The sequence below is a fragment of the Molothrus aeneus genome, chromosome 6, assembly GCF_037042795.1.
Source record: "Molothrus aeneus isolate 106 chromosome 6, BPBGC_Maene_1.0, whole genome shotgun sequence".
NCBI lineage: Eukaryota > Metazoa > Chordata > Aves > Passeriformes > Icteridae > Molothrus > Molothrus aeneus.
In genome coordinates this window covers 55,969,474-55,993,769 of record NC_089651.1, presented here as the reverse complement: position 1 = coordinate 55,993,769, position 24,296 = coordinate 55,969,474, and the positions used below count along the sequence as shown (strand labels likewise).

General features: G+C 40.5%; 1 protein-coding gene across 1 annotated transcript in view; it reads right to left on the bottom strand.

Annotated features, from left to right (window-relative positions):
- The window catches only part of ESR2 (estrogen receptor 2), a 43,184-nt gene extending 19,980 nt beyond the window's left edge, over positions 1 to 23,204 (bottom strand). The window contains exons 1-4 of the mRNA XM_066552475.1: positions 22,995 to 23,204; positions 12,214 to 12,686; positions 7,834 to 8,009; positions 4,508 to 4,624 (exon numbers count right to left, since the gene is read on the bottom strand). Coding sequence (XP_066408572.1) covers positions 4,508 to 4,624; positions 7,834 to 8,009; positions 12,214 to 12,647 — 727 coding nt within the window. The 5' untranslated portion in view covers positions 12,648 to 12,686; positions 22,995 to 23,204. The remainder of the gene's footprint in view (positions 1 to 4,507; positions 4,625 to 7,833; positions 8,010 to 12,213; positions 12,687 to 22,994) is intronic.
- Between the last annotated feature and the right edge of the window lie 1,092 nt (positions 23,205 to 24,296).

Sequence of the window (24,296 nt, the reverse complement as noted above, 5' to 3'; positions counted from 1 at the left end):
GAGAATGCTGGACCAAGGGCAAGACCTTGAGCTGCAGCACCACGGACCATGAGTAAATGACCCCAAGATATAAGAAGTGAGGCACATTGAAAAAAGGTCATTAAAATGAGCCTGTTGTTCACTCAGCCACAGCAGGTATTACTGGCAGTGAAACACACTATTTTTCAAGCTTTGCAAATTCCCTGAAAATCACAAATGCTGTCTGATATGGTAGGCAGTTACATGGCAGGTTGCCCTTCATACTGATTTTGGTCCCTGGCACTGGCTCATAAAACTAACCAGTTCTGTAGCAACTGCAGATCCTTCCACTGGGTATTTTATAGTCAGTTTTTGAAAGACTGTGAGTGTAAACCTGCTCCAGTACACACTGGTAAATCATGATCACTCCAGTCACCTTTCAAAGCAAATGCAAATGTTCTAGTGAGTACATACTCCAGAGCAGACTCTCCAATTGAATTCTCAAGAGTAGAGCCACTGACAAAGGAGCTGCTGTCTGCCTGTGTGCACATGAGAATGTGAGCTGAAATTTTAGTGATTGCTATAAAAGCTGAAATTCAATTAATACATCTGATGTCCAGAGAATGTCTTGAAACATTTTGTCCCCACTTATTTTCTGCGTGAAAAGTACTTTAGAGTATGTCAGCTGCACACAGCAGCCACACACAGGAGAAAGGGCCAAATCCTGGACCAGCCCACAGAGAAATCTGTTTTCCTTCCTGCAAACTTGTCAAATGATTCAAGAGCAGCATCTCTCCACCACTTGAGTGTGGCCTCTCAGCCTCCTCACTCAGGGCTGAAAGGAGCTTTACCTTTGGAACAATTTCAACATGCTGAGAACAGACACATGGGGGAGAAGATACAGGAGCAGTGCAGAAGAGGGAAATGAAAGTCAGGGAAAATGAAAACTCCTTGTGAAAGAAGATCTATTTGAGCCTCAGGAAGCAAACAAAAGGCAAAGCAGGGCATATCTGCTCCAAGAGTGAAAAGTGATGAAGCAATTCCTCTCTTCTTCACTGCCTTTGACAAACAGTCCATGTCCATTTCAGCTCCCCAGGCAAACACCAGAAGGTTCCAAGGGAAGATCAGTTTTATCCTGGTCTGTTTTATTCAAGTTTTCTGGGCAGAGTTTACTGCAGTTTTTCTGTTTTCTTTGTTCCTAATGATAGTGCAATTTTTTTGTTAATTATTTTTCTACCACTGTTAAGAGTCCTACTGCCAAACTTTAGCAGTAGCTTCCTTGTTTGGAACAGCAGGGAATGTAGATTTCCTGCAGAGGAATTGGCAGATGCAACGTCCACAACCCATGCACTTTTGGCAATGATATATGAATACTTTCATATGATATATGAACATTTTCTATATTTCATAAGAAAATCCAGTATCACCTTAGCACAAGGCACCCCAAGCTGGCCTCCACCAAAATACCTGTGGCTTGTTGGGCTGACTTAACCTTTCTGAATGTGATGACATCCAAGAGAATTACAGACCAAGAAGCTGTAGAGCAACACTTTTCTGCCTTCTCCTACTGCATGGAAGATGGCCTGTACTGCTTAATCAGATTTAGGCACCCAACCTTGTTTTAAACAAGTTCATAAGTGTGTGTTTTCTCTCAAATTGTCTATTGATAATATGCAAAGTGAGGATGTAAAGTTATGATGGGAATGGTGCAGAGATTTTATGATGAGCTCTCAAACTACAAAGTGGCAATTGAACTTCTTTTATCACTTCTGCTGAACACAAGTCTCCACTGAGCAAAAAAGCACTCACAAACCATTCCATCCCATCCAAGGCTTTAGCAGATGTGAACCAATCCTTTCTCTAAGTGACCTCAGAAAGGAGCAGAGATGCAGAAAAGCCTTCATTAAAAACAAAGCGTTCTCTTTTATGGCTTTCTACAAAAAGTTTTTATTAAAGCACGAGTCTTGTGAGAAAATGTCTGAGAGATAATCACACTGGTTTGTAGGAAATGCCATTTACATCTCATGCAAGAAATACTGCCTTCAAATCTGTCTGCTTTAAATGTCTGTCACCATGTGTCCATACACCAGCATTACTCACAGCTGCCACTTAACTCATCAGGTGTCTCAGACAGTTCTGAGTAATTTTTATGTTCTTTTTTCTGAAAATAAATTGTTCAGATTCTCAAATTAAATTCTTGAGAGTTTCAAGCTTTAGTGCTACTATTAAAAAAACTAATTATTTAAAAATACAGGTTGGGGTTTTTTTCAGTTATAGTTTCAATCTGTCTTTTTTTTTTTTTTTTGTCTGGCATAGTCATCAATGTCCTGCAGACAATCATTATGGTAGAAAAACATGTTTTTCATCATGTGACAAAATTCAAGGGAACACAGGCTAGGACATAAGTGCATACTATAATCTATTACTTGTAATACCACAGTGCCTGTGAGGTCTAATCACATGAGGACTTTCTGGACAGCTAGAATAAAAGGATTCATTAAAGGCAAGCATTGTGGAGGTCTACCTTATAATATCATTACGGAATCAATCTTTATCCAGCCTTTCCAACTCCACAACTGAGGCTTCCTAGAAACCTCGATTGAAAAACTTTGAGCAAAATTCTGAGTCATAAAAATGACCAAAAGACAGTGGCACCATTCAGAAAGGTTTTGAAAGGAATCTTATTTGCAGGCATAAGGCTTTCCTTGCTGCAGGTAGGACCAAACACCACTACAGCTGAGATGGACTATCACTGCAGGAAAAGACAGGAGCTTCACATAGAAAGAAGCCTCTGACTTGAGCAGAAGAAATTAAATGTACTTGAGGAGTGCAAAAATAATTCAAGGAACAGTTGAAATTTCAGTTCTGCTCTGGGAGTTGTCAGCTAGAAATGAACGGGGTGACCGCAGTCACAACAGACCGTGGAGTGATTATGAACTGCCAGCATGATGTCACCTTGGAAAAGGCAAATAGGATCCTGGGGTGTGAGCAGAGGGAAGCTCCTGCAGCCACAGAAATGTGTCACTGCTACTGCAGTGAGGAGAGTCACCAGAATGCTGTCCATGATTCTGGGCATCCAAGTGCAAATTGGGTTATCTCAGCTTGGAGCAGGTGGAGGGACAATCTGATGATTTCCAGATTCATCTACTTTCCTATTTTGCAAGAGGAGAAGTTTTCTTGCTTTATTTAGCCAACTAAAACAAAGGTTGTGAGGGGATATGATGCAGTCCTTAAACAAAACCAGTCTGTTAACAACAAAGAGGAGCCTCCATGGTAAAAGACAATGCTGTTGCAAGAAAAAATGGACATTAATTGTTCAGCAATAAATGCAGGCTGAAATTCCAAACAGTGTTCCTAGAGAAAGAAGTAATATTATGCAAACAGTCTGCAGATCAAAGCTGTGGGAGGATGAAAATGGTGTCTAGTTTTGAAACAGAAATAGGTATCTGCATTAAATGGGATGAAACAAGATGCATGCCTGCAAATCATAGAGAGCCAAGCACAGGGACCTTCTCCTGTGCACTCCAGTGTTCTTATGGGTTATTTTCCCAACCTGTTTCTATTATATACATTGGGGAGTCTATAAGAAACAGCAAACCTTGACTGTAAACATACATTAGATTGAAACATTTCTCAAAAAATTTTCTTCTTAAAACTAAGCTTGAAAATCTCATCTATAAATGATCAACTGCATTGAAGTCACATTGCTGTAAGTACAAGATAAGGATAAAAAAAAAGGCTGGATAATTCTGAGTGGTGCAGTGACAAACAGTGGTGGTTCTCTATTTCTTTTGGTGGAAGAGCCGTGGGGCATCACCTGAAGATAGCTTGTTCACAAAAAGGAACTGCCCTCCCAATGCCTTTCCCTCACTGTCCCACCAAGGCCTCCCACAAAAGCCTGGCAACCAAAGAGCTGGTCCCTCCCAGGATGGGTGGCCAAACTGCTGAGGAATGTTGTAGATGTAGCCTTTGTAGGATTAAAAAGAGGGACAAAGGAGGGAAAATCTGTCATTCTGCTAATGTCCCCAACCAGTAATTTTTGGAAGCTGAGAGCAGGAGTTCCATGTAGGTGCTGCTCTCATTCCTACTCTCCTCCTGAGGCACCCACTCTTGCCACCATCAGAGGTGGAATGCTGTGTTAATTAACTATTGCTTTGATGTGACACTGCTGCTCCTGCAGTGCATCCAAGCAGCAGAGCACAGCACAGGCTCCTTTACCTCACATGAGCATAGGCTGGCTCTGGAAGGTTCTGGAAGCAGCAGTTCTTTATTTCCCATTCTGCATGGCGTGGAAGTAGCTTGCCTCCCCAAAGCTCTGCAGAGGTCATATGGTTTCACTCTTAACCTAGACCTTGCCCCTTCGCACCGGTTGGAAAAGGACAAGTCTTCTTCAGCTTTAAGAATCAGTTCATTCCTTCCTACAAAACCTTGCTTTAGTTGTTGTACCTTCCTGGGATTCCAAGGGAAACAAGATACAGAATCGGCTGAGGGGAAGAAAAAGCCAAAACCAGCAAAACCCCAGCTAAGAACACAGCCATGCCAAACTCACCACATTTCATCATCCCCACTTCGTAGCATTTCCGCAGCCGGCACGCCTGGCAGCTCTTGCGCCGGTTTTTGTCTATCGTGCACTGGTTGGTGGCTGGGCAGATGTAATCATTGTGTCCTGCAGCAGGGCAAGAAGGGAAAATTTAACATCTCCAACCATCTTGGTCGTTTCCCAAATCAGGGATGTTCTTGATTTTAAACAACTCAGCTTTTTTGTGTGCATATATCTAAGCTCCATTAATTTAACTGATGCGAAAATGAGTATTTGTCCTATATTTTAAACATCAGCCTGTGGCCTCAAAATTAACCAGACATCATTACTCAGCTTTATAGAGGTGACTGTCAGATAACCAAGCACCTTCTAAAACCAACTCATTTTTTGAAAATGGAACATACACTCTTGTGGAAATTTGTTCCCAACCTCCAATTTCATACTGTACATTGGGAGTCTATAGCTGGCAGATACCTGTCAGAGATATATTTTATGAAAAATCATTTTGCTAAGATCTTTTCTCCTGAGAAGCTTCAGCTTCTCCATGTTTTGCTGCTTTGGAATGTGATTTGGAGAATTGTTTACCCAGCATGTGAAATTGTTTTTACTTGATGACCAATGACAGCCACCTGTGTCGAGGCTGTGAGCAGTCACAAGATTTTATTATCATTTCATTCCTTTTCTATTTCTTGCTAGCCTTCTGATGAAATTCTTTCTTCTATTCTTTTAGTATAGTTCAAATATATAATTTTCTTTTAATATAATATATATAATAAAATAATAAATCAGCCTTCTGAAACATGGAGTCAAGATTCTCATCTCTTCCCTCATCCTGAGACCCCTGCAAGCACCACCACAGATACCAGATTTTCTTTTTTTTTTCCTCAGCAGACTTGAAAAGAGCAGCTTCAGTCCTGCAAAGATTTAAGTAAACTACAGCTCTATTTACTGAACTCTGACGTGTGAGTTCCAGGAATGAAGAAGCCTTTGGAGGATTGACCCTGGACCAAAGTTAACAAAAAAAAAAAAAAAAAAAAAGCCAAGATAAAAGCAGACTGGTAATAAAAGCAGACTGGTATGAAATAATGCATCCTGTAACTACAAAGAAAAGCACAAGGAGAGGGTGAGAGGGTGTAACTTTTGGATATTCTGGACAAGTGTTTATCTTACTTTCATCAGTTTTCATGTCAGCCTCTTTTGTTGTCTTCTTATTCTTTCCCATATCACCTCGTTCCCACCCAGACCCCTTTATGTTACTGTAGTTCATTAATCAATAATCTGGTCCAAAGGTTTATTACTGTAAACTGGACTTGGGTACACTCCTGGTGTAAATACAGTTGAATCATCTCCTGCCAAATAGTGGAACTATCTCTTGCAGCAATTGCCAAAGGATGCAAAAAATATTCACTCATTTACTTTTCTTAATATCTTTTCTCCCAGGCTGCTTTTTCAATTGGTTTGGGTTTGGTTTTTTTTCCCCAACCAAGAATAAGATCAGACAAAAATACAGCTACTAGAGTGATTTATTTTTTTTTTTTTTTCACTTGGTGAAAATCCAAGAGTTCATGTCCACAAGAGTAATTATTTAACTGAAACATTGTGACTATTGCCATGCAAAATTAGAATTATTTTAACCCTGAATATTTGAACTGACAATTTTAAAAAGAAGAGATCACGTTACAGTTTCTCCCATTTCTTACTGGCAGATATGACTGAAAAACAAATTACTGTTTCTTACTCTTCACACAACATGGAGGGAGAGGAGGAAAAAACTCTGTTGCACACAGGACTATAAAGTGTTTTAAAACTCCTGTGGCCTTGGGATAATTTAACTTGCAGGCAGATGTTCAGTGATGTGGGACAGACTACACTACAAACTCAGACAAATCAAGGAGACCACACACAGTAGCTCAGTCATACTTCTAATTTTAATCTCATTAATAAAGCCAACATTTTGCTCTATGGCAGGCCCAGAAGTCTTTTATTTTAATCCACAATATCCTGCATAACAGGCATTGCAACTGAGTGCTTGATAAGAGCTTTATGCCAAGAACTGGCTTTATTTTATGTGCCTTTTTTTACTCTTTCATTTGAATTACAAACACCATTACCTGACAGAGTACACTGAGGTGTACAAAAAAACACAGTGGGAAACTTGCTGGTGGCCCAAGTACATGTGAGCAACACAGAGCAGGCAAAGCATTGACTTGACAGAAAACACCTTGAGATCAAATTCAGTCTCCATTTGTGACAAACTGGACACAAAGGTCTATTCAATTATTTTAGAAATTCACAGTACTTGCACCAGCTTGTAGAAATTGCTATTCACCTGTGCAGAATCTGCACAATAAATTGAAAAGGAAAAACAAAGTTCTGACTTAAATTTGATTCTCCTACTGGCACCATCTCTGCCATACTGAGCAAAAAGAAAATACCTGAAGATTCCTAAAGGCTCTGCAGGCAGAAGTGGGAGAGGAACAGTAAAGATCAAACAGCAGTAGGATTTTCTGCATTGGTATCCACGTGTAGCAGCCAATGTCAATAGAAATGATTTTCCACCAAATGACCTGAGATGAGGGCAAAGATCAGGATAACTAGGCCAAGGTTAAAGAAACTAAGTGCCCAAAGCTGCAGTACAGTGCCTGTGTGACTTCCACTGGCTGTGACAGCAAATGTGGAGCCCCACACTTAATTCACACTGCAGCCATGCAGCAAACTTGAACTAAATACCAAATATTTAAGAATTTAAACATGGAAGTGGAAGTCTTAGATAGAGAGGCCTGGCAGGGTAAGAGATACTGCAGTGCAGGCTCTGAGGGGTGGAGGGCTAAGCATTAATGATAATCAGGTTAGTACCTGATATTTGCTACACATATTTTTCCATCCTCCACAGTGTGTAGATACTGTACACTGTGACTCAACAGCTCCAGGCAATAAACTCTTGTCAAGAAGAGCTCCCAGCAAGCAAAGTCTCCAGATAATTGCCTACTCTTACTGTGCCTATGACAACTAATTCTCAATTACCACAGTTAAGCTGGGCCACCAACTCCCATCAGATTCACAGGTCTGCAGTGCCATCCCAGGCTGCAGGGCCTCACTGTGCTATGCATTCCACCTCTTCTCTAAAGAAATCAATTCCTCACTCTGTAACATGTCCAGATCTTGATAACATCAGAGCCAAGAGATAAAAGAGCCAAATCATGTGTTGCTCTATTTTCAGCATGGAGCACCAGACACCAGGATTTCAGAGCAGCTCATTACTAGGTCAACTGCTGCAGCCTCTGGTCACATGAAACAATTTATTTAAGCAAATTATCAAAACCTGTTTGTCCTACCTTGAATGCTTCTTTTAAAAAATGCTTTGCAGCCTTCACAGGACCAGACCCCGTAGTGGTATCCTGAAGCATAGTCACTGCAGACTGCACAGAAGTGGGCATCCTTTTTTGAGCCAGGATTATTTGCAATTGGGCTTGTACAGTCATTGCCATTAGTTTTTCTTTTTAATGTTTCTCTGACAGAAGAGAAAAAACATATGTTATAAAAGAGGAAAAATTTAAACTGCACTGCAAAGAGTTTCATAATTTTTCATTGTCTTCTATTCTCTCTCTATAGAGTCTTCATGTTCCTGAACACAGGATAGTGTGAAACACTGCTAAGCCTTTTCTGACAAGATAAAGCATTTAAAGCTTGTAGTCTGATCCCAATGATGACACACTAGAAGGATTTAGGCATAAACCTGGACTGCTGCTGAAGCAATCTCATGAACCCTGAGAAAAATCATACAGAATGCTGATGGGTCTTGAAGAATTATTGGAAATATGCAAGTCCAGGAATTTGTGAACCAAGTGGATTTTGCCTCTTGAGAGCTTCACATGGAAAAGGAGAACTCAGACAGCTCAGACTGATATTATAAATGCTACAATGAACAGAGCTGCAGTTGCTTTGTCCTGTTAGTAAGGCAAAATTACAACACACATCCATTCCCAAGTGCTTCATCCTTTACATGAGGCTTAACTCATTCAATGACATTCTGCAGACAAATAACTGGGGTGTGAATCTCAGCCTACAAGATCAGCTCATGATGTTTTCTGTTCAAGGTGACAGCCCATGTTGATCACTCTAATGCTAAACAGAAGTCTGAATACAGGAAGAATGAAGAAACACAATTAATAAAATACTTCCATATGTTTAAAAAATGTTTCTTTATCTAAATTAGTAAGATATAGGTATCCCTGAAGCGTTGCAAATAACTCCAACATACAGGAACTATTCTTCATGAAGGGATTAAAATTAAAACAGGAAAAACCACGAAAAAACAGCCAATTCCTGACACCAAGATCCTGTAAACAAACAAAAGAGGAAAGGAGCTTAGATTATCAGTAACGTTGGGCTTAGGTACAGGAAGAACATCCATTGTATCCTTTTTATCTGGACCTCATTTTCTTGGTAGGTTTTGCACACTGTGCTTTCAGGGTCAATACAATTTCTAGACAGAGAGAGAAGTGTCATGTGCAAACTCTGAGCAGCTCAGAGTTTGAGAAAAGGAATGGTGTATAGTCAATTTATAGGTATAAATTCAAGCATAGAGGCAGAACTTCATAACTCTAGAATTTTCCTCATCCAACCTTCCAGAAGGATTAGGGAGGAGAAGAAAAACCAGTTGGGATAAGACAGCAGGTAACATGGTTTTATGACTTCTACAGAACAAGTGCAAGTTTAAGCAAAATAGTGGAAACATGCTGAAAGTGCTGTCAAAGAGCCTTTAACTAGTATATTAAAAGTAGATTTTGTGCTGGTTTCATGACAGGAGGTAAGGACAAACATACCCACATGCCAACTGAAAATCATCAAGCTCATAAGTTTTTGAGGAGAACATGCTCTAATTTCCTGGTGAAAAATTTGGAAAGGAGGAAAAGGTGCTTCTTGGAGCAAATTTCAAAACAGAATTATTAAGATATTTGTTGTACAATTAAGTTACTGAGAGATTTTTTTTCAATGTTAATTCATTCAGCTATAGCAGGGCCGAGGAGTGTTTAAGTATTTAATGAGCTGGGTCTTTGATTACATACACACCTCGTTAATGGGTTGGTGAATCTCTGAGTTATTTCCCTCTGTGCCATGCTGGGAACGCCAGGGAGGGGGAACTCTCCCCAAGAGTAAAGGGGCTGTATCACACATGCCTAAATTGCTGCTAATCAAAGGAGGGAAGAGCATTCCTATTCATTCCTATTCCCCTGTATTTGGAAGCAAAAGTAATTTGGTGTTTCACATTAATAAAAGAGGTACATTTTAAAGCTTTACTTGGGAAATGTTACCCAATTGTGAGGGTCAGAAGAGGCTCAAAATCAGCTGGAGAGCCTCTCTGTGATTGACTGATATGCTGTGGAGATCAATGTTTATTGCCCTTGATAAAACACTGAGGTTATGGATGAAAATAAAGAAAAAACATACACCACAACACCTGGGTGAGGATTGTTGGTTTTTACCTCCCAGTCATGACAAGTGTATTTTAAAAAGCACTTTTTCTTTCCCTGCTTAGAAGTTTAACAACAGCGACCCTGCACACAAGCAAGCTGCAATGCTTCCTCAGACTCCAGGCAAACAGCTGGCACACAGCAGAACCATCTGGAACAAATTCCTGCTGCAGGCCAAGCAGCACCAGGGCCACTCATCTGTGGCAGCTGCAGCCTCACACCAGGAGGCTCAAACCCATCAGTTTGTCTGTCTGTGTGGGCTACAGAGCCTGCAAACAGCCAGGGCTTCCAGGTAAACTCCCATACCCTGAGACTCTGCTGCTCCAGCAGCATTTCCACACACAGGGCAATCCAGAGAGGGCAGCCCCACGTGGGGGTAGAGACCATGTCCCAGCTGCTGTGGGACTGGGGCACCCCGGGATGCTCAGCAGAGGAATGAGCTGCCAGGGCCTGCAGGTGAGCTGGAGGTGGTTGGATGGATGCCCACCATGCTCCTGCACCAAAGGATGCAGGAAAACAGGGGATGTACCCTGGTGGCCACAGAGGAACCACATGGTGAAAGATGTACCACTTTACACCTCCTAGTACTCCTCTCTATTTTAGGATGCTGGGTTCTATATAGAAATAATACCTTTTTAGAAAGGAATTTGGACTTCACTTAAAGTAATAAATCACTGATTTTCTCCTGGTCATCCTTGTACTCTGAGCAACCTGGTCTAGAGGAAGGTGTCCCTGTCCATGGCAGAGGGGTTGAAACTAGATGGTCTTTAAGACACCTTTCAATTCAAACCATTCTGTGAAGAAGAGGTTATACTCCAGAATTTCTTGATTCTCTAAGTTAGGTCATCATCAGCTGCATAAGCAATAGTCCTTATATATCTATATAAATAGCTGATGACTTATTTATTTAAATGATTCATTAAATATTTTAATATTTAAATATTTAATAACCTGTCCAATGGGACAGGTTCAGCTTCCCTTCTGTCTGTTCTGGAGAGGGCACTGCAGAGCATCAGACAGGGTGCTCTTGCTCCTGGGTTATTCCAGCTGCTGTCCTAACATCTGGACAGCTTCAAACCCTAAGCTTCCCAGGGTTGTCAAAGTTTTGGAACCTTAACCAAAGTGGAAAGAGTTGGGATGTGACCCCTGTTCACATCAAAGCTGCTTGGGGAATTCTTCTGTATGTAAGTGCTACCCAAAGAATATTTCCCAATCCACACACTTGCACCAAGAGCATATTTGCACTCCATAAAGCCCACCCATTGCAGAAGGAGTGTGGGAAGTCTCAAAAATAGCACAAATCCTTTATTAACCATGGACTAAAACTGTTCCCAGGACACACTATTTTTCATACTCCAAATGACTGCTGAAGTTAAATAAGGAGGCCCATGAATGAACATCCAGCTGCTGAAGCAGGAACAGCACCTGCAGCCCCTGAGCTTTTATCCATCCAACAAATGTGTGCCCAAGAATGGAGCAGTTTCATCAGCTGATGATCCAGACCCTGGCTAGGGTTTGCAATATGAGTAAATGTGCAGAACAAGAATGTGGTTTGGCAAACAGAGTTTCTTGTCAGCTGAAAATTTAGCCTGTGACTCTGCTCTTCACAGCAACTTTACAAAGTCAGTTGGGAACAGCAGCAAGAAACAAAGTCAGGCTTCTTCAGCAGCAGCCCCCTTTTAACATGATGCATGCTGCTGTGTGACTGCTTATACTAAAGCCAAAAAGCAAAGAAAAACATTTCCCTTGAATTTCAAGTTAACAAAAAGCCTTTACATCTATTAGAAGCAGTAAAAAAAAATCTGGGTAAAAATGAATTAAAACAATATTGTATGAAAAGGCAAAAAGAATTAACATTTACCTCTTTCACTCAAAGGACTTAATCTGCCAGAACAAAATTAATTTTGTTACAGAAAATAGTATCTATCTAGCAGTCTTGAACTTTTGTTTATGCAATGTAAACTGTTCCCACACTGAAGGTATTTGTAATGCTCTGTGTTGATGTATAGTACTCTAAGGAGGTGTTGGGGAAAAAAAATCTCATTTCAGAAATACAATAAAAACAAACAAATAAACAAACAACACACACACACACCCTGACTGATTCTAGTGCAGGTTTTTTGCATCATTTTGTTTTTCAGAGGGAGCAATGCTTTAATTCAAAAGTAAAAAGCAAAGCCCTGAGCTAAGGAAGCTGTAAATAATGTTCAGCCAAGTCGTAAAGCAGCAAGCAGCACTGACCTGCTCCCGGGCAGCACGGGCTCCATCGGGCGCGCCTCGCACCACAGGCTCTTGGGCTGCTCTGCATACAGCAGGGAGCCCTGGCAGTGCAGAGCCAGAGGGGACAGGTGGCCAGGAGCAGACCACAGAGTGCTGGGGCTCGAGGTTTGCCTGGCTGTCATGCCCTCTGGGTCCCCAAAATTGCTGGCAATGTTGTAGTTGACCATAGCGGGGCCGCAGAATGCCATGGTGGAATATTCGTGCCTGTTTTCCATGAAAGATGAGGGAAGGTAGACTGGACTGTGCTCTGCTGCCAGCGTGGACTGATTGCAGCTGTAAGGAACTGGAGAGATGACACCAGCAGGTGAATTTTTAATTTCTGTTTTATTGCATCCAATATCCTGAAGTGGCAGCAACTGAGAAAAGTCCTTGTGAGAAGACGTGCACAGGGACATTTTGAAGCGAGATTGAAGAGGGCTGTTTAAATATACATCCTAAGACAATAAAGAATTAAAAAAAAAAAATTAGAAAATAAAAAAGCTCAGCATTTGGCCTTTTCTATAAAAGAAAAAAGGAACCAGTAAATCAGAAAACATAAAAACGTCTCGTTAAAACAGATTGCATACCAAGTGCACTTAAATGGTCAATGTACAAATTTACTGCCTTTAAGTTAAAGAAAGTTTTCTAGATTATCCTTAAAAATAAAGGCTAAAACACACATTGAGTTCAGACTCCCTTAAAAATAATAATAATTTTAGGAACAAAACTATTTGAGGCCTGCCTGAAACAAAGATAAAGGTGACAACTTGGATCTTACCAGGAGTTACAAACAGGGTAAATCTGCTCCCTATCAGAGAAAAATTACCCCAAGGTCCACAGCTATGGAGGAGAAATCAATTCTCTTTATAACAACTCACCATCTCCTGCTGTTAACTGCACCACAGCCTTCAGCCTTGTGCTCCAGGGTGCTTCCCTTTTCCATCACAAACATGTAACAGCAGGCATTGTGAAAGCAGACAAACACACACACATGCACATCCCCTACACCCTCCAAATCCAGAGCTCCACTGCACAGAGGAGGAACACAGGGAGTGGATGTCAGCAAGGTGCAACTTCATCACTGAGAGGTCCCTGGGCACAGCAGCTCTGAACAGAGCCATTAGAAAAGTAGAAATCATAAAATGCAGATATTTCCAAAGCTGACAATAGAACTCAAGTGATTTCATAAGGTCCAGAAGTTTTATAATTCCCTGCAACTCTCCATCCCCGTCCCAACTACCCCCTGTCCTTTCTCCCATCTCACTCAGCTATCGAAACCAAGACCTTAAATTGCCCACAGTAAATACTCTTTGCCAGATTCAGGCATACACAAATTATATAAGAGAGAAAAGAATTTTGAAAAAAAAAAAAATAAAGCCCACCAAAATTATTCTCCTGAGACAGACCCCTGTCCTAGAAGCATTATTTTACTGTAGCATTAAAAACATTTTTTCTTTATTCTTCACTAAGAGTTTCATCTGCAATTTGTTCCAGCTCTGAAAACAGACTTAGTTTGCAATTCAAAACAATTCTGTATCCAAAAGAGTAAGTTTCAGCCCCAGAACTGATATTGCAATGTACTTTTACATATGGCAATCAGATCCTAATATGAGAAACCACAGGATAGCTAAACATTCACCCACAGCTTTGCTATTCCACAAGTGGCCAAGGTATAGATGCTAAATGTTCTTACCTTTTTTTGCCTCACATGACCATAAAGAAGATGAGGAAGATTCAAGCATGGGTTTATAGAAGTACCAGCAACCTCCCTGTCCCCAAAGCTCTCAGGCCAATGGCATTTCTAGTGTGCCTGTCACCTTGGGGCATTGATATTTTTTTCTCCTCTAGGGTGAGGACTGAGAGTAGAAGCATTAACAGAAAATATAAGAAATAGTCTTTTTGACTAAAATGGATAATTGAGAGTCTTTCCTTCCTCCTCACCCTGCACTCTGGCAGTGAAACTGAAGATATGTGTAGAAATAACCAGAAACTCATTTAAATCAGCTCAGGCAATTTAGACCCAGCAGCTGTTTTTTCCTTTGTGGGAAACAGGAAAATGAGATATCTCAGCAGCTGTTTGTGTCCAGCAGTTCTTGGACTGGACCTCCAGAGCAGCCCAAGCAGGGGATTCTGACCTCACCCCTCACACAACCCATACACTTCATCTGCCCCCACCAGATGCTTCACAGCCTCCTCCAGGAAAAACCAGGCATTGTGCAAACTCCACTGCAGAAAAACCACTGATAAAACCAAAGGTGCTTTCACTCCCAGGTTATGGGGTGGGTAATTTTTTAGAAGGAAATGATGGAACAAATAAAATTAGGAGTATTTTCAGGGGTTACTACGGGTGAGCCAAATGAGCACGCTGGATTCAACACACATTTAAAGATTCAGTATAAGCAAAGCTGAATTCCCCTTGCAGTGTCAGAGGCTGCAGGTACTCAGGATGAGCATGGGCACTCTGCCAGAGGATCTGGCATGTCCAGCAAAAGCTGTCTGTGCTTTCTTTGTCCCTCTGCCTCCTTTGGAAGGGCACACAGCACAGGGGAACCCCAAACCCTCTGGAGGGAAGGGCCTGAGCAGCATCACAGCCACATCTCTGTTCCAGTCAGCCAGAGACATTCTGCTGTGCCAGCTTTTGCAGCAGGCAAACTGGTTTTGTGGTTTCCCTCAGCATTTAGCAAATACATGCCTGCACACTGTGGAAGCAGAGAGAACACAGAGGCTGCTACTACGGAATTTTATGAACAGAAATCAGCTGAGATTTGAGTCATGTTTTTCTGCAGAGGAAATCCACTAATGAGTGTGTGCTTAGCAGAAGGAGATATTGTCTCCAAAGGGCAACACACAGCATTTAGAAACGTGCACAGAAGTTACCAGAAGCAAGAATGAAGCTTGTTTTAGGGGAAGAGTTCACAGAAGCATAAGAAGTCAGCACAGCCTTCCTGAAAAACACTCTGCTCATAACTTATTTACAAGAGAAGGAGACTCTGGGGTCCAGCAGGTTAAAGAAAACTGCACTCATGGTCTTCAACAGGCTGTAATGTAGTGAAAAAATAACAGTATTGACCTGAGATTAACTTGGGGAGCAGAAATAGTCCAGCCACAGTAGACTATGGATCTACATGAGCTCACGTTGATCACATTTCTTTACACAGAGAATTTCAAATGGGGAGCCCAGAGCCTCACAAATAAAGTGAGACTGCTGAAATGATGCATTATTGCTCAGAAGGCCCTAAAAATTGCCTGCTGAACTGTGAATTTGTGTGTCTTAAAGAAGAACTGAAGAATGAGGGAAACAGATCTCAAGATCTGAGACTCGACAAAAACTCCACAAACACCTCAGAAGGAAGCACAACCACATTTAATGCAAGGATTACAAGAAGTAGTGCAATAGGCTAATAAATTTGTTCCATCCTGGTATAATATCCTAAACACTACTCATGAAACAGAAATTAACTACTTCCTAAAGTGAACTCCTGTCCCAACACGCCCTCTTCCTCGGAAAAAAAGATTTTAAAAGCAAGATTCAATGATAAAATACATTATTTAGATGCAGTCTGTCAGCTCTGCACTAGATCTGTACCAGACACAGAAACAAAACAGGTGTCTATTATTTTTATATCCCAGTCTCCTGGGAGCCTGCAAATGTTTCAGCCCGCTGAAGTCAGTTTAGCTTAGCAAGATATTCAACAACTGAAATGCCAATTATTAAGTAAACAACAGCCATTCTGGCCAGTCCCTCAAGTAACACTTACCATTCACAAATCTAAGACACTACAGGCAGGATTCACTTCTGACATAAAGCAGCTTCATTAGCTCCAGCACCCTGAGGATGACACCACTATCCATGAGGATGTAGGGAAAAAATTAATGTTACTAATATTCTCCATCCAAAAAAAAAAAAAAAAATTAAAAAAATTTAAGTTTCTTGTCTTTGAATAACTCTACAACAACTGAATGTATCTTGAGTCACCATGCAAGACATGCCAGATGAGGCACAAGGACTGGTTTAGATGTCATAGTCAAACAGACACATGGGTAAATAATTAAGCCATCTGACGTATTTCAAAACCCTCAAAAGCCTCTTACTGCACATTACCTATACCAAGTACCTCTTTAAAAGCCTTGTGGGAAAAAAACTAATTAATTTTTTTCCAGTTTTAGGTTGTTTGGGGGTTTTTTTTTTAGTTTTGGAAAGGGGAAAAATAGGTGGAGAAGGCAGGGTGCCTGCCTGGGAACATAGTACAATAGCTTTTTGTAGAAAAGTACAACACTTCAAAAAGCAAGGGAGTGATGGATGTTCTCAGGCACCCTTCCATCAACATACACTACAAACTGCTTAGCATTTTGTATGTTTTTTGAGTAAAGATTTTTTGCAATAGAGAATCAAGATGACCTTTTTCTCTCTGCTAGGCTTAGACTAAAGTGCAATCATTGTGCCTTTGGGTTTAATAGAGGTGATTCAACAAGCGTGCATTCCACCACCCCACAGCCAAAGATCCTCAGTCATCTCACAGAGCATTCTATTAATATTCTCTTCAGTTACATTTTACACAACTCCCTGCAGCAATGAACTGACTCATCTTCTGGAAAAGTGATTACTAAAGGAAAGTCATTCCTGATGCAGATGATACTTGTGCTTCAGGTTTTGTGACAAACTTATTACTCATTAAACACAGCAGTGCCAGATATTGCCAACAGAAGGCAGGCAAGTAAACAAGTTTATTATTACCTGAGAAGGACTGGATGCAACAAGTAAGGGAGAGATAGGGAAGCAAAATACAAAACACAGCTGTCTGTCCAAACTTCAGATATTGTACTCATTCCTCCAAAATTAATAACCTGTCCTCAATGGCCTCAAGACCAACTCTAAATAAAATAGTGCAGCTCAAAATCTCACAGGAAAAAATACTTTGAAACCAGCAAAATGACCACTCTCGAGTCTGTGTTAGCCTAAAGTTACTCAGAACACTGACAACTCCTAGATTATTCTAAACATTCATAAATACATGTCAGAGCTCAATGGATATGACATGGGGGCACCAAAGGAGCTGGATTTGTTCCACTAGAGGAATACACAACTTCAGTCTTCGACCCCCTGAGTTACAAAGACAAGGAGTCCAGACTCTTTTTACAGAAAGTGCACAGGTCAGGAGATCACAGATGCCAGTGCAAGGGAAATCCCAGTAAAACATGGGGAAAATTCTCCACAGTGAGAATTAAGGGCAGGAACAGGGTATCCAGAAAGGCTGTGAAATCCCTGTCTTTGGAAAGATTCAAAAAGACTCACTTTGAGCAGGATGCATGATTGATTGCTCTCTAGATTTCCCTATCCACCTTCCCATTACTGAAAAATATTTTCAGATCTCAGTTCAAACTAGAGTTAAGGTTGACTTTACTTGTGGCCTTTCAATTTGTGGACCATTAAAATGTTACCACATCTGAGAGTGGATTTAAGCTTTCTATGATTTGTATCTCTTAAGTATTGTTTCATAGACTTAGGGTTTCAGGCACCAGAAATGAAAAGCCACTGTCCTGCTCAAGAATACAAATGCAAACTGAGACACTTCAGCTCCTTTACTCTCCATGTAATTATTTCAATTATTTTGACTTTTTGGTCAAAAAGAATATTTGCATTTCAGCATGAAAATTTTAGTGTGTCCTATTAGAAAAGAAACATCTATTTAAACTATTACACAAAGTATAATTACAAGGATCTATCTGAGGATTTTGTAATCATGCTTCAATCTGCAGCAGTATCATGGCAGAAGCCAGTACAAAGAATAGCACCCTTTTCCAGTAAGAACTTCATTATTAAAAAGAAAGCATCCCTGATACAAGAAAGGGCAGGGAAGAGCAGCATGGGGATTTAGATTTTCATGGATCTGGGATGTGCATCTGCATCCAGCATCTCTGAAGCACACTTGGGTCTCTCAGCACATACCAGCACATACCATTAGGGAAGCTAATTCTAAAAAAATTATTCTTGTTTTGATTGCCACACCATAGCTCTGTCCCAACAGCATGGAATACACCTGTTCCTTGGATCCAGGAGGAATTAATTCCTTCAATCAACATTTCCCTCTTAATGACAGTGTCCTAGAACAAAGTACTTATGCCTTCCTCCACTCCATTTCTTTCTAGTAATTTACAAAAAGTGTATTCATAGAACTATAACTGAATCCATGAATGGTTTGGGTTGGGTTGGAAGGGACCTTGAAGATTACCTCATTTCAAGCCCCCCAGCCATGGGCAGGGACACATTCCATGAGACCAGGCTGCTCAGAACTCAATCCAGCCTGGCTTTGAACATTTCCAGGGATGGGGCATCCACAGTTTCTCTGGGAAACCTGTGCCAGTGGCTCACCACCCTCACAGTAAAGAATTTCTTCCTAATATCCAACCTAAACCTGTTCTCTTTCAGTTTGAAGCCATTCTGTCTTGTTCTGTCACTACACATCTGGGTAAAAAGTCCCTCTTCAGCTCTCCTGGAGCCCCTTTAGGCACTGGAAGTACCAGAGCTTTCTTTTCTCCAGTCTGAACACCCCCAGCTCTCTCAGCCTGTGCTCATATGAGACGTGCTCCAGCCCTCTGATGAATTTCATGGCCTCCTCTGGACTCACTGAATCTTATTTTCTTTGTCTTTCTTATGTTGAGGGTCCCAGAGCTGGATGCAGCACTCTAGCTGGGCTTTCACAAGAGCAGAGCAGAGACTGCACCACAGAGCTTGGTGCCATCAGCAAACTTGGCGATCAGCACCTAAATCCCACTGCTCACATCACCATCAAAGATGTTCCACCACTCTAGTCTGCTGAGGAGCAGAATACCATGCTCAATCCTCTGCCCTCAACAAGAGAAAAAGCACACGGGTAAAACGCCTCATTTTGCCCAATAGAACTTTTACACAGCTTGGAGGGTTTCTGAATAACTGTCTCTGTTATTGGCAGGGTATAGACATGAGCTGGCACAGGGGCTGAGATTTTTTGACTCAAGTCAAGTTCTTTCTATTTACTCTTACAACAAATCAGCAGCTCTTGTATTATAAATAAATTGGGGACTGAAAACTCCACCTTGTTTATTCCCTTTTCCCACTGCAGTTTGCCCACTGAGGGCTGTGAGGATATACAGCAGCATGAAGAGAGCAGAGCCTGCAGCAATGCACTCATGCCAGGCAGAAATTTGAGAGGAAAGAGATGGTGGCTAAAAAAGTCAATATGTGAAGAAAAACAAGTAAATCAGGCAATAGGGATAGAGCAGGAATTGAAAATTCCTACACTCTCAGGGGAGATACTATCTCATTGTTGATGAAAGCAGAGATGAGACTTTCCCTGGTAGCAGCTGTTCTTCACTAGGCATGAAGACCAGTGAAAAGATCAAAAGTCCTTTTGCCGATGCACAAAGGAGAAAAGTCTTTACTGCCCCTTAAAACCTGATCCCTGGCAATCTATAGGCAACAAGTCTGATGTTGGGCAGACAAGTGGGTGGGACACATCTCCAAATTATGGGAACTCATCTATTTCTGCAGGTCATGCTCCACCACCCTGGCAGATCTGAGCTGCCAGAGCTCCAAAAGCGAGGGTGGGAGGTTCTGTTTGGCATGGATGTGAGAAATGCAGGATTCATTGATCCTGGCTAAGCTTTCCCTTGAGCATGCCCTGCTTCAGGCTCCTCAAATAACCTCCTGCTTTGTGAGGCTCAGAAGCAATGGTGATAACCAGAGCAGTCTTTGGCAAAAGAAAACCTTCCTTGCAGAAATGTTGTCAGAGAATAATTTTTTCACATCTCAGTGACCTAAAGAGCAAAGAAAAAGCAGTGGACTTTTTTCCTATCAGACCAATTTGCAATATGTCTTATTCTACTTTCTCCTCCCCCCAAATAAAATGGTCTTATTTACAGTGGTTTTTTTTTCCAGACAGCCTCTTCACAATGCAAATGATTCATGCCATAGGATTAATTTAGGTAGCCAAAGAGCACATAAAAGTGTAAAACTTCTCTCTTTTTAGTCATAAAACTTGAATAAGCAATCTTTTCTACCATGGTATAGAAATGAAACCTGTGTCTGAATATGTACAAAATGCAGAACTCCTCTGGCTGCTTATCTGGTTTTAGCTAAAGTAAATTGATTTTCTTACTGGAATTTCTCTAAAAGATTATTCCAATTGTAATAATTTTGTTGTGCATTTTCACATTAACAGCAAATTCAAGATTAAATATCTTTGCTTCTGCAATTTCATTATAACTTTAAAATAAAGGTTTTTCAATGCAGTTTTTCATACCTGATTTTTGATTACTTAAAATACTTAAAAGCACCTCATAAATGAGCCATCATGCCTTTACTTTTTCTCCACCATCACTAAATCACTGAAAGATCACAGAAACCAAGGCATTGCTTATTCCTGCCTTTCAAGCTGTGAAAAACTCTTATAAAGCTGCATGAAAGCCCAGGTCTGGTATGTTTAGCACCATCCACAGGTAACAAAAGTTTGTGCATATGTTTTAGTCCCTTAAACAAAGCAAGCTGTTCTAGATTTGTTTTATCATTAACCTAGACATGAAAACCTGCCTTTTATTGTGAGTACAATCCTGTCTCAGCCGAGTCAGTTGGAATTCTGTTGATGATTCTCACAGATGGACATTTGTTGAACATATTAATTAAGACAAATTTGTAATGCCCTCCTAGTCTTATTAAAATGAAATCTGAGACATTTTTCTGGAATTTCTGCCTGCTGAGCTTATGTCCTGTCTCTCAAGGAATGGACCAGCAAACTCTTTTATGTGAATATTTCTTGCTGCTAGCAAAAGCATGCTGCAGAGGAACACAGTAAAATAGTGGATATAAGATCTGGTCAGCCCCCTGGATCACCATCCCTTATCACTGTAAGCTCTTTGCTACTTTTACCTTTAAGCCAATATTCAAGAACTAGAACTAAAACTAAGAGTATTTAAAGAGATTATATACTAACTGGCTTTATAGTCGTTTTAATTAATATATTTTAACCCATTCTTGATCAGAACATCATTATAGACACTCACATTTGACTTCTTGAAGACAGTTCTGCAGTTGCAACATTTTAAGAACACCTCTAAAACTATGAGCATTTTCTTCCTGTGATATTTAAAGTTTTTCAGGTTATCAGCCAAAACAATTCTCAAGGATATAAAATAGTTTGTGTTTTTCCACTTTCTCCAGCAATACTTGGAGCTCCATTTACTGGTTCTCATTTACAGCACTGATGAGATAAACTGCAAAGAAGCATCAGATTTGCTCCATCCCTTCAGGTCCAAAATTTTTATTGTTATTTCTCCTTTGAAAGCCTGAGGAAACTGAGCTGTTCACTCACACACAGAATTACCAGCCTGACAGGGAAGACACTAGAACTGTCTTCCACTAATGCTGTGTTACAGTCACTGTGTCTGCAAAATGCAAGATACATCCTAGTTTAAAAGGTACAGGGAAGTTCAGAAAGGAAAGCAAACAGGAGGACAGCCACAGAGAAGTGCCTGAACTTTGCTCATAAACAGAAAGAAGAATTTTAATAAAGTTCTCAAATAACAAATAAAAGTTTCCAAGCTTTAAATCAGAAATACAGCATGTATTTGTTGCTTCAGTAAAAGCACCAGTCTTAGAACTCCCCCTCTTGTGGGGACAACAGATGAGCAAGGAATTTCAAGGATATGGATGAGGAAACACATTGCTGGTAACACTGAGCACATCAGAAGCAAATGGTAAATGACTTTATGGTCAAAAGCAGTTTCTCATGCCACCCATAATCATATCAAAACTTTCTCTACACACAAATTGTAATTGTGCATCATTCTCTGTATGACAAGGCTGAACCCTTTCCCAGAAAGAAATAGCACATTTACCAACCATTCCAAGGTATAAACTGCACAATTTGCTGTTTATCCCATCCTCTCTCCAGGCTGTAATTTATTTTCTCTAATAAAGCCTTTGTTATAAAGCATCCAGGATTAAAGATCAGATCATTCTTGCCATTTCTAGCCAAAAGTCTTTTACGAGCATTCAGGCAAAGGTTCTGATGGGTTTGATGAAGATTTACACACGTGCTGCCCAATCTTTAGTTATTGTTAAATAAACCTTTTAGCAGTGCCAAAACCAAACTTAAAAAACAGGCTTGGATCTCATTGTCTAATGAGGAAGATCCTTCTTAAAGCTGAAGATGTTAATAAAAGGGTGTAAATCTATACCACTGACTTCAATGGGAAAACTGCTTCAGAACTGTCAAAACAAAACCGGAGACATTTATCAGTGAGAGACTTGGAATTTCAAAAGTCAAGTCAAGAGAGCTCCAGTAACCCCAATTTGGTTTCGATCAGGTTATACCAATTGCTATGATGCTTGGAAGAGGCATTTACCTTTTATTAGTATATTTATCTGTGGAATTTCCCAAAAACCTTAAAACACCACATATGTTCCAAAATACTCCTTCTTCTCTCAGTGCAGCAAACCTATTCTAGTAAGATTCTTAAGCCAAAGACCTAAAATATAGCAAAGTTGCATCATTTTCCCTGTATCCACAAATATTTAAAAACCCCAAGCTCATTGGAAGAACACTTAATCTGCATAAACTGATAGACTTTAAGAACAAATTTACACTGCAACCAAAATTAATACTCTCAATAATTTTTCCTATCTCATTTCTCTCACAGAGCCTATTGTTCATAAATCCAGAGATTATCAATTGCAGACCTTTGGCAACATTTACAACAATAAATATTCCATTCAATATAGCACGTACCTGAATGACACTGAATAGGGTTTCTGTTCTTTATAAATGCTCTGACAGCATTACATGTCAGCAAGATTTTCTCATAGCAATTCTGGATTTGTTTTCCTTTTTTCCTTTATCTCTGATTCTAAAAGCAGCTGTTCCCACCACCACTTAGTCATCAGATCTCAAATATTAATCTTTCCAAAGCAATGTGGTGCCTGCTCATCAGTGCAAGGTTACAGGGATACTATCAGTGTTTCCTTTCCCTCTGAAGGCAAGACCTAAACAGAAGTTCCTCCTCCTCCTTTCTGACATAACAAGCCTCTGAATTTGTTGTTCACTGCAGTTAAGGCTCTTACATGATGGAATCATTTTATAAGGCAAGCATTCTCATATGTAGCACAGAAATCTGAAGGTTAATTAACCAGCATTTTCTGGCATCAAACACTGAGGTTTTTAAAAGGCTAAATCAAACTTTTTATATCTTTGTCACAGGAAAACCTGAAACATAATTAACATTTGCTCTGAAGCAGAAATGTACTCATCTTAGACATTTTGGGCAGCATAATAAATAAACTCCTTTGGCATTGTTTTTTAAATACCAGATGCACAAACACCGACAAAGGGGGGGTATTTTTCTTTAATGTAGCTACATTCATTTTCAAGAAAAGCAAATTAACTGGAACCCATTTGGGATAATAGCTTTGTTTTACTGCATGTAAAACAAAGCTTTTTATGCTTTAAAAAAAGCTTATGTATGCTTTAACCCCAGCCTGCAACTAAGCACCACACAGCCACTCACACACTTCCCCTCAGTGAGATGGGGGAGAGAATTGGAAGAGTAAAGTGAGAAAACTCGTGGGTTGAAATAAAAACAGTTGAATAGGTGAGGCAAAAGTCTCCCACACGAGCAAGGCAAAACAGGGGATTCATTCATCACTTCCCATGGGCAGGCAGGAAAGAAGGGCTACATCACTTCTAGCAGTGACTGGAGAAGACAAATGCCATCATTCCAAATGTCCCCCTCCCGCTTCCTTCTTCTTCCCCCAGTTTTATATGCTGAGCATGACACCCCGTGGTCTGGGACACACCTTTGGTCAGCTGTCCTGGCTGTGTCCCTTCCTAGCTGCCTGTGCAGCCCCAGTTTCCTCACTGGTGGGGTGTTGAGAAGCTTGGACTCTGTGTAAGCACCGTCCAGTGATAATAAAATTATCCCTCCGTTATCAACACTGTTTCCAGCACAAATCCAAAGCACAGCCCCATACTAGCTACTATGAAGAAAATTAACTCCACCCCAGCCCAAACCAGCACAATCTCCACTTCTTATCC